We start from the raw sequence: 11,153 nt of genomic DNA on the forward strand, positions 1-11,153 counted from the left end.
CCTTATTAGGTGCTGATCTCCTGGTTCTCCTATCGTCACATGGTATTTGAACTAGTCTGAAAGTTCCTATAATTCCTTTCTCTATTTTGAAAGTCCTTTTAAGGCTTTTCTTCTTGTGGTTTGCAGCAACCTATGCTGTTGTATATTCTATGAAATCCTAGTTGAAAAAAACAAAATGAAAAACCAAGGTTTGTTACACGGAGTGTTGCTGGTTTTATCTATCTAATAGTTGCACCTTGCATGAATCACTCTACAACATGAATCTACCTTGAAGACATCAAGTACAAGGAGTACATGATTTGTGGTACTCATCCCTAAAGGGCTTTCCACCAGTAGCAGGAATTTTCTGGCCTCTTTTATACCTGGTGGATGCCCCGTTTTGAGGCTTTTTTTTCTTCTTTTGGGCAGCATCGATATCTGCCTCTACTGAGGATCTGACCATCATATCCTCCCAATATTTTAAGGCATTAAAGCCCCCTTTGGTAAGGTCTTTGACCTTGATTTGAGGCTGATCCAAGCCTCTGATTTTCTGTGGCGAAAAATCTCCCAAAAACTGGGTCTTTTAAAATTAGATTCTGGTTTTTTAATTCCTACTACTTATCCTGCCATTGGATCATTGCAATATTATGAGGTTTTTATATACTGATGGCCTGCTATATCTTACCAGAATTTGAGCTCCATCAGAAATGTTGACTTTGACTTCTATTGGATTGCTATATCTGGCCAGAACTGTGGTTTGTATCTATTGGACTACAGTGTTTCACCTAGATTGTGGTTTATTGATGATATTGCTGTTGTTTATTTCTTCACATACCTAATGGGTGATTCAAAACCCCCAGTGGACTCTGTTAAAATGTCCAAATTACATCTATCAAGCTTAATGGTGCCTCAATTATCTACTTTGGACACAAGCAGTAAAGGTATACATTAATACCAAACGGAAGATGGACTATTTGATTAATGATCCTCCACCTCTAGACTCTTAAGGAGTATAAAGAATGGATGAGTGAAAATGACATTCTCCTTGTATGGCTTTGGAATAGCATGGAACCTTTTGTCACAACTAACTTTATATTCCACACCGCTGCTAAAGGTGTCTGGAACGATCTCAAAGAAAGTTTCTCTTAGGATAAAAACATGTCTCAAGTGTACAATCTCTATGAAAAGTTTTTTCTCCTTAAATTAGAATGGTAAATCAGTAGGTGATTATTATAGTGCATTCAAGGGCATGTGAGAGCATTTAGTTACCTTCAAAAGTGGGCATCGTAGTAGCCAATATATTTCTTCCTAATTAGAAGGTCCGATAAATGTTAATGTAAGGACTGTAAGGTTATATCTAGGAGGAGCCTAACCATACAATATAGATTAGAGGTGATGGATGTGCTTCACTACGCAGAATTGTAAGAAAAATGATCTTATTTGGTCTAGGATAAGATGGTGGAGCTTAAAAGGGGATACTTTGAAATCATTTACTAATAAAGTGGTCAAACAAGGCAAGTACGACATTGAGGGAGACACTAATATGATGTGGAACGAGATGACTGCTTTTATTAAGAAAGTTGTTAAAGATGTCCTAGGCAAATCAAAAGGAAAACGTCATTCCTCTAGGGAGACTTGGTGGTGGGATGATGAGGTTCAAGCAGCCATTTAAGACTAAGAAAGCTAATTTTAAGACATGTCAAAGGACTAAGGATGTAGAGGACCTACAAAGGTATAAATTTGCCAGAAATGAAGCAAAAGATTGTGGGAAAATCAAGGGCGAAGAAATATGAAGATAAATATCTGAGCACAAAGCTGAAAAAGCTATCTATAAGATAGCTAAAATGAGGGAAAGGAAGAATAGAGATCTCAGTCATGTTAGACGTATTAAAAGTGAAGATGGTAAAGTACTAATAAGGGGCAAGGACATTAAAGAGAGATGAAAAGATTTTATTTTTTTGCAGCCTATTAAATGAAGACACTTCGAGTAATATTGTTCCGGAAGACTACATTACCCATCAAGACACCACATGTCATAGATATATACGAAAGCTTACAGTGTCTGAAGTAAAAGAAACTTTAAGGAGGATGAAAGTAGGCAAGGCAATGCACAAATGATGTCCCAATAGAAGTGTGGAAGAGATAAGGAATCTGTGGTTTATCTTGGCTAACCAAGATGTTTAATAAGATTATGAGCACAAGGAGAATGCCAGATGAATGGGGGAGAAGCCTTGTGGTTCTAATTTACAAAAACAAAGGTCGTATTCAGAGCTGCAATAACTATAGAGGCATAAAACTAATGAATCATACCATGAAATTAAGGGAGAGGGTTATTGCAACCCATCTGAGACAAGAAACTACAATTACAGATAACCAATTTGGTTTTATGCCAGGAAGATCCACGGTAGAAGCTATTTACTTACTTAGGAGATTCATGGAAAGATTTAGAGATTGCAAGAAGGATCTCCATATGGTCTTTATTGACCTAGAAAAACCTTATGACAGAGTCCCTATAGAGTTAATCTGGCAATTTCTAGAGAACAAGTGTTTCAAGTAAATACATAGACATAATTAAAAATAGGGTAAATTACACGTCACCCCCTGGTTTTCAAACGAAACTCAGATCAACCCCTGGTTTTTGAAAAAACTCAAATCACCCCCTCTATAGTAACGGTGTTAGTCTGCTGCTAGCTATTGGTGTGAAAGAACTATTTTACCCTTGTACTAAAACATTAGAATTAAATTAACAATACACTGCTAAAGGGTAGTTTAGGGATTTAAATTTATTTAATTGGGTGACATCATCACTTAACGGCATAAAACTAACGTTACGGACTAATTTGTCATATTGGGGTCTAAACCAGGGGGTGATTTGAGTTTTTTCAAAAACCAGGGGTGATCTAAGTTTCATTTGAAAACCAAGGGGTGACATGTAATTTACCCTTAAAAATATATATGATGGTGTGGTGACCATGGAACGACGTCTCGCGAGATCTCAGAAATAACTCTTTTTTCTTTGGTCCAAGACTAGACCTTATATGAATTTTTTTATTTTTAAAAGACAAAAAGCCATCGACTCGACCGAGGTTTCGTGTCTCAGTCGAGATCTCGGTTCAACCGAAACTAGACCAAACCCAGTTATAAAAGGCCCTTATCTCGACTGAGACTGGTCGAGATTTCGATACGTCTCGGTCATCTCGGCGAGAAAAGCTGTGGACTTCCAAAATTGATCTCTCTACCAATTTTTTGACAAAAATCGTCGTTACTCCAAGAAACATGTGGAAACATTGATCTACAACAAGATTGCAATGATTTGAGGAAGATTAGAGGATTCCAAGGTAAGCCAATTTTCCCTAAATCTATTTTTTGCAAAAAAAATATATTCAAATCTTGGTAGTTGGGTCTTAATTTTTTATATGTTACACAACTTTGGGCGACCTACGAGTTGATGGAGTCAGTTTAATTTTTCTTTTATTAATTTTTTTTAGAGACCGTGTACGTCGTAGCCTACTAATCTAGGGTATGAAGTCAAACTCCTATTTGGACTTTGATATTCTAAATCTAATACATAGTTATCACGGCGTCTAGGCAACCGTAGGCGTTGGAGAGGGTCCAAAATCAAAGCGACACCAATTAGGCGTCCAAGGCGTCCAAGGTGCCCGCCTAGGCGACCAAGGTGCTCAAGTTGACCAAGGCACCTGGACGCCTAGGCGACGCCTTGACAACTATGATCTGATAGAGTCATTGTGTTTAAATGGCCCAAAATAGGTTGTATACCAAGTTTCATGACCTAACTAGGTCAAAACCCCACCAAAACCAAGCATCGAGTTCAACAAAAAAAAAAATGCACCAACTCGTCGAGATCTCGGCCCAACTCGCCCAACTCGATTTTCTGCCTGGCCAAAACTAGGTCCGAAACTGAGACCTTGAACCATGGGGGTGACCAATGTAAGAACTGTGGAGGGTCAAGGTAGTGAATTCCCAATTACAATTGAGTTACATCAAAGATCAGCTTTTAAGCTCTTATTTGTTTGCTCTTATCATGGGAGATTCCTTGGTATATGTTGATGATATTATTTTTGATATTGACTCTTCTGAGATAGAAGATGTCGAGGCGTATTTACATCAACATTTGCAGATGGAGGATTTAGGAATACTTAGATACTTTAGGAGTTGAAGATGTTCGAAGCAAAAAAGGTTCTCAGTTTGTCTCAAAGGAAATATGTACTTGATCTTTTATTTGAAACTGACATGTTGGGCTCTAAGCCTATTGATAATCTTATGGATCCTCTTCTGAAACTTGGAACGTGTGATGACAAAGACTTAGTGGGATGAATATCAATACAGGTGGTTGGTTGGAAAACTTATTTATCTAACTGATACTTGATTGGACATTTCATTTTTTGTTGGTGTAGTCAATTTATGGAAAATCCTAAGCAGGCTCACTGGGATGTTGCATGTCTCATTCTTAGATATCTTAAAGGTGCACTCAAGAAAGGTTTTATTTATTTGCATCATGATAGTACTGATATAGTGGGTTACTCTGATGCTGACAATGCTGGTGCAGATGGTAATCACAGATCTACTACTAGATATTGTATATTTGTTGGTGGTAATCTTGTTACCAGGAGGAAAAAGAAGCAGGCTACAGTGCTTCAATCGAGTGAAGAGGCTGAGTATAGGGTTCGGCACATACTACGGCGGAACTGATGTGGCTAAAATCTCTTATTCAAGAGCTTGCTTTTTCAGTTACCAAACCTATGGAGATGTATTGTGATAATCAAGTTGCTATTTATATTATTAGTAATTTGGTTTTCCATGAACAGACTAAACACATTGAGATCGACTGCCATTTAGTGAGGGATGTTACTATGAAAACATTGATTTCTTCTCCGGTTGTTAATTCTGGCAACCAGCTTGGCAATATGTTCACTCAGGCATTGTTTAGGCCTGCGTTTCTTAATGGTTGTTCCAATCTGGGCATGGGAGATGTACATACTACAGCTTGAGGGGGAGTGTTAAAATAGTGCCGGGGGTATTGTCATGTCTTTCTTATTGTTTGGGTTTAGTTGTAATTGTGGTATCCTGTCCTTGTAATTTCCGGTTTATTAAGTTATAAATATGTGGGCCTAGGCTCACAGTAGGCTACTCAGAACCTACCGTGAGCTCTTAGGTTCTTCCCCCCTTTCCTTCCTTCCATCAACTCCTCCTCTTCCTTCCATCTTAGGTGCTGATCTCCTGATTCTCTTATCGTCATACTTTTAATCAACTATTCGACAGACCCAAACGGACTAAACAGGTTTAAGGTCATATAACCCTACATTCACTTCGTATTAAATCCATTTACACACACCTAACCTTGGCCACTTTTCATGTCCCTTTTTCTTGGTTAATTGGGGTGAGTCACCCCAACTCTTCATCATTTCAGATTAGGAAATTTCGGCAGAATAAACCAGGATTGGCAGAGTCCACTCCACGGATATGATACCGGGCCCCAAAAAAATTCAAGTGACCAGGTCTATTTACCCACACTTAACACAGATCCCGAGTTTTAAATTTTTACCTCTCGTTTATTTCTTCCTCCCAAGAGGAAAAATAATGAAACAAAGGCTCTGGCCTGCTTCTATGAATACTGATGTAAAACAATTTAGGCACCATTTGGTTGTGCATACAACCCCAAGTAAAAGACTTAAACAGTCTAAAACAATTTAGGCAGTGCATTCAACCACAATTATAAGACTTAAACCATCAGAGAGAGAGAGAGAGAGAGAGAGTTGGTTTTGAAGATGTACCTATGGACAACAAGAAGTAATGTCTCACATCCTCCAAACTGTGCATTGCAACAATCGCAAGGGGGACCACAAAATGGAGTGATGCTTTCTCATGAACATGCCACCCAAAGAGAAAACCACATGTGTAAGCATAGGCTACACATCTAGTGATCATCCCTGGCTGAGGCTTTTTCCATGCCTTAACCAGACATGGAGATATGGTGATTAGGACCAACACAAATGTCACTAATGGGGTAACCTGCAATTTCAGAAAATTCAAATATTCAAAATTAGTAATTGACAGAAACATCTCCTGAATATAAGCAAATGTAGTGTATATCAAACAAATGATCCACCAACTCATTAACCCAAAATGCACTGAAAATATCAGAGCAACGGGTGCTTCTAACCAGCTCATGTTCTTTTCCCAAGCAATTGTCCAGGCCTAAGCCATACAAAGGTTGAGACTCCAGCATCATCTCATTTTGAGCAATGCCCACTCAAGACTAGGCCCAACTGATAGAACAGTGAGAACAATAAGCTGGTCTATAATGTGGATGATTTTAAGATAGGGTTTAACAAAAGAATGGTGACATATAAACCCATCCAATGCTCAATATAGGAAAATAGAATAGGATTACCTGAGGAAGCACAGAAAAAGGAGACGAGTCCCCTACTAGTCCACCAGTGAATGAAGCTGTTGGTGCCTGGATCTTAAACCCCAGTTCTGCAAGCCAGAAAGCAAGCACTTTGTCCAAAATAATGTAAAATACCCAGAAATTGGGAGCCCAATACGCATGGCAGAGTCCCCTACCAAACGGAAACATGCGGCCGAGGACTTGATGAATCTGCAAGAAAGGATTTGAATCAATATCCAATGGTGCACAAAGAGAGGAGTAATAAAAAGTGTGAGCAACGCATTCAGGTGTCAGTCTGCAAGAGAAAATCTCCAGCCCAGAAGACAGTAAAGAAAGTCTGCAAACTTAATCTTGCATGCAACAGTAGAGTGGATGAGACAAATCTGACAGTAATGTTTATCGCTAAGCAAATACTGCAGCCATTGAGTAAAGCTTACAGCTTAACATGATGAAATCCTGTAAATTAATTGAGTGTGAGGCATAGTGCCACTGATCTGGAGTTCTGGACTCAAAAGCCTTTTTTTTTCTCAGGGGGAGGGGGGGACGACTTCATCAGCCACAGAAAATTTCATAAAAAATTAGAAGTAATCCCATTCTCATCTTGTTGCATTTTGTGCCTAAGGAAGCACTGTCCAGTTCTAAAATTAGAAGAGGCAAAATCACAATTTTACTCTTTATGGTAAATTGTAAGGGTCCTAGTAGAGGAGTAGGTCAAGTTCTTAGAATCAGTTATTTTAGAAGTCTATATATATATATATATGCATGTACTGGGTGTGCCCTTTATATATATGCATGTACTGAAGAACGCAATAAGCAAGTATGATGAAATAAGTTTGTCTTTTTTGCTGCATGTGCAAGGAGAAGAGAATCAGAAAATACAGATGAAACAAAAATGAGCTTTTGATGGTGTACACCAGTCATTTGAAACTCTAGGCAGCACCTATGCTTTCACTCGTTGTAATAATCTTTTTTCTCTACTTATTTAACTTTTTCCCACTTTTTCCTTCTCTTAGCTCTTCTTATTCTTATTCATATATTTTATTTCTCCTCCAGTCTTTATTGTTAAATCTTATCATTATTTCTTACTTCTAATATATTTCTTATACCTACAGTATCCTACCTGGAGAGAGGGAAAGACAGGAAAAAGCCAAATGGCCAATCGCAGCTATGCATGATGAATTAAAATTTTAAGAACACTTTATTAAGACAAAACTTTAGACAATTTGAAATTTGTTTAGACCCAGGAGGTGGCATTCACATTTGCAAGAAAGAGAAAAAGGGAAAATCTGATCGATGAATAAATTGTAACCTACTTTTATTTTCCCCACTCAAATCGTGCTGTTGAAGAGATGGAATCCATTGAAGGGCTTAATGGTGTTTTCACATCAATGCTGAGAAGTATGCCACAGCTTAAAACGATCAACTCCATTACATTAATTGGGGCAGAATCGTCAAATTGCATACCTATTTTAGATGAAGAATGGCATTGTGGCACAGCAAGCATTAACCCTAGGTTTCAGTTCTTCGCAAAAACCTTACTACTTGCTTGTTTTTTGCCACAATGAGAACAAATGGTGAACATTAATGTGAACTCAACTCAGTATAACATGGTTTCTTACATTCAATCATTGGGGTGAAGACCATCATTGGGAATCTCCGGTTGGGCAGGGTTCCATCTTTGACAGCAGAGGAATCTCCTTCAAAAAGATGGACAACAGATTGGAGTTTGAATTATGAAGTAGACTATTACTTAGCATGTGAACACCAGTTAGGTGGACTTCCAAAAAACATGACAAAATACCTTAATGTCCATGAGGGTCAATGAATAAGTATGGGTAGGTGAAAGTCCAGTGACAACTCAGATAACACCTATAGAGGTGTCATTCAAACGGACCAAAGAGAAAAAGGGAGGGGGGTTGGGGATAGAGAGCATAGTTGTCAAGGCGGCAAGGCAACCCAAGGCAGTGGAGGGATGCCTAAGCACTTAGGCGACAAGGCACTCGACTAGGCGTTGCCTAGGCGACCAAGGCACCCAAGTGTTATTTTTTATTTCCCCTCTTTTCTAACATTATTTAGTATGCTAAAATATAAATTTGGTTTATATTGTTCTTGGAATTGGTCATTGTCCTAGTATACCTAGTCTCGCATTTGGTTTATATTGTTCTTAGAAAATATGATTTTATCTATAAGTAATTAAATTACCCTAGATTTAGAGAAATGTTCTTGTTCTCTAAGAAGTTTGACTGGTCAAATGATTTTATTTTTACATGAGAATTTTTGTATTAGATAGAGTACAAAACCAGCTTTCCAACAAATCCAAGATTGCTTAAATCTGATTTATATTGAAAGAGTTAAGTTCTAGTCAAACATTATTTGATATTTTTTTAGATATCATAACAAATGAAAATTTTACCGCTCTTTTGATTTTTAGCAATGTTTTACCACATTAAGATTTATGAAATTTTTAGATTTGAGAAAAACCCCAGCATTAGAAAGTTGAAATTTTCACCTACCACCGAAAATCCTGTTTTTGTTCTTGAACTGGGAAGTTGACTTTTTACACTCTTGGAATTTGGTTTTTTAAATATTTTTCTTGGATTCAAATAAGGGTATATGCTTATTTATGAATAATATCTTATGTAATCAATTATACTTGGCATAAATAAGGACCACACCTGGTTCGATACCACTAAGGCGACAGTCGCCTAGAACCCAAGAAATCTGCCTAGATACCTAGTAGGCGAATAAGCAATGCCTTGACAACTACGATAGTGAGGAACTTCAAGACATTATATGAAAGTCCAGACCTTGACCAATGAGGACTATAAAAGAAAATGTCCACCACAAGAGGGATTTCACAATCAAAAGGCTTCAGGGGCAGTACCTAAAAGGGTATTTTGGTTAGTATATTTGTTTACTTTATCTCATCTATATCACCTAAAATCCCTGATAAGCACTGTGCCCCTCACGCCTTTTCGGCATGTCATGTGCTCACTGGTACTAGATGAGAAAACCATCACCACAAAACGCACTGTTATCTTCCAATCTCTATAATTGTGACCGACCGGATGCTAAAATTCTGTCATCCCTTGTTCAGTCATTTGGTATAGCTTCCAGCTCCTTACTCCAATTTCATAGTCATAAACTCACTTGGAATCAACTCAAGATCAATTTTCTGCATTATCTGTTTCCAGAATTCATCAGACACATCACTTGGACTTCCATAATACACAAGTAACTTGCCCTATAGAGTTTTTAAATTTGTTATACTGCATGATGTAGCTCCTCCCTGATCTCACTTCCTAAAATATTTCCCAGAACCATGGACCTCTACCTTCTGCCAGTCACCCCCTCCTTCCCAAGTTCCAGACTTCTTATGAAGCACAGCAGGAGTAGGCAGACAATATGTCACTGTGAAGTTACAAAGCAGATGACCTGAAAAACCTAAGATGCCTGCTTCAACCTCACAATCAAGGCTTTGATAAGGGACGAATCACCTTGTTGTCAACATTGTGAAACATCAGGAGCTTTACAGACCAAAAACAATTGTGAATCAAGCCACAATTCTGAATCAACGGAAAGAAGTACTTCCCAGAAAATCCATTTCCTCACAAAACAAACCACAAATAGAAAGTACACAACACACTAGGATATAAACACTTCAACCATCACATAATACGAATTTCAAATTTGGGCTGAATTAAGTAAAACAACCCATTAAAACAATCAACTGCATTTAAAACAGCCCCAAATAACGAGTTCAAATTCAAAAAACCAACAGAGCACACACAGAGAATGCAGATACGTAACTAAATTACAAACTTTGAAACTCATTTTGAATTGTTCTTAGTAAGAAACAAGAGAATTGAGGACAAAATTATACAGAGAAAGAGAGAGAGAAGGGGGGAGCAAGGGAATTACCTGCCCATGGTACAAAAATGGCCCAAATGAAACCATGAAAACGAACCCCACCACAGAACCCATCGCCAAAAGTCTCACAAACCCCCTAACCAATCCACCACGGCAATAATGCCTCAACAGGTAAACAAAATACACGGGTGCCGCCACAGCAAACAAGTGCTTGAAGCACAACAAAACCGCAAAAAAGAATCCCCCAAGCAAATCCCTCCCTTCCTCCAAAAATGAAAGTGAAATCAACAGGAACCCAAGAAGAAACCCATTGTACTGAAAATGCATGTGATCGACAATAATAAGCGCCGGTGACCATATGATGAGAACCCAAACTAACCTCCGCTTAATCGAATCTAGGCTTCTGGTTAATCTATAGACTCCATAGAAGAGACACAGATCAGAGACGATAACGCTGATTCTCTGAAAATAAACGACTGAATCTGCACTGTAATTCATTCCATCGTGAAGGTCTACGATCTTGGGATCGACGAGATTGGCGAAGACGGAGAGAAACCGTTCGAAGTAAGCGAAGAGAGGTGGGTAGTCGAGAGTCCATGGGCTGGTCTCGTCTGAGTACCATTGAGCGAGGGGACGTGAGAAAGTGAGAGCAAGCCAGTTACGGTGAACTTCGAAGTCAGTGCTTCGATAAGAGGGGATAAGAAGGAGCTTAACGCATGTGGCGACGCCTGCGAACCAGGCCAGCTCTTCCACGGCTGTAAAGGAATTGCGCTTTAGGTCCTTCTCATTATGTTTGGACTCCATGAAGGAGGAGGTATCGGCCAAAGTTCTGTTGTTTGAGCGATGACTGATCAAAGAGCTCTCTTTAATCCTCTGCAACTCTCATTGCTACAGA

General features: G+C 38.6%; 1 protein-coding gene across 2 annotated transcripts; it reads right to left on the minus strand.

Moving 5' to 3' along the window:
• Window positions 1-5,701: 5,701 nt before the first annotated feature.
• On the minus strand, window positions 5,702-11,153 carry LOC122644728 (probable dolichyl pyrophosphate Glc1Man9GlcNAc2 alpha-1,3-glucosyltransferase). 2 transcript variants are annotated; one of them, XM_043838306.1, is made up of 4 exons: window positions 11,125-11,153; window positions 10,310-11,076; window positions 6,392-6,598; window positions 5,702-6,009 (listed from the first exon to the last, which is right to left on the minus strand). In XM_043838306.1, the coding sequence occupies exons 2-4, from the start codon at window positions 11,060-11,062 to the stop codon at window positions 5,728-5,730; spliced, it is 1,242 nt and encodes a 413-aa protein (XP_043694241.1). In that variant the 5' UTR covers window positions 11,063-11,076; window positions 11,125-11,153; the 3' UTR covers window positions 5,702-5,727. The 2 variants fall into 2 exon arrangements, with proteins under 2 accessions (XP_043694241.1, XP_043694801.1); XM_043838866.1 differs by lacking the exon at window positions 5,702-6,009 and adding an exon at window positions 6,018-6,266.

The sequence above is a fragment of the Telopea speciosissima genome, chromosome 1, assembly GCF_018873765.1.
Source record: "Telopea speciosissima isolate NSW1024214 ecotype Mountain lineage chromosome 1, Tspe_v1, whole genome shotgun sequence".
NCBI classification, from domain to species: Eukaryota; Viridiplantae; Streptophyta; class Magnoliopsida; order Proteales; family Proteaceae; genus Telopea; species Telopea speciosissima.

Excerpts from the sequence above, each read along its gene's own strand:
- LOC122644728 (XM_043838306.1), bottom strand. The coding sequence starts at position 11,062 with ATGGAGTCCAAACATAATGAGAAGGACCTAAAGCGCAATTCCTTTACA. Across the intron at positions 6,599-10,309 it reads CATTTTTGTACCATGGGCAG|ATTCATCAAGTCCTCGGCCG; the intron begins GTAATTCCCTTG and ends CCTTTCTTGCAG. Across the intron at positions 6,010-6,391 it reads CTTTTTCTGTGCTTCCTCAG|GTTACCCCATTAGTGACATT; the intron begins GTAATCCTATTC and ends CTGAAATTGCAG.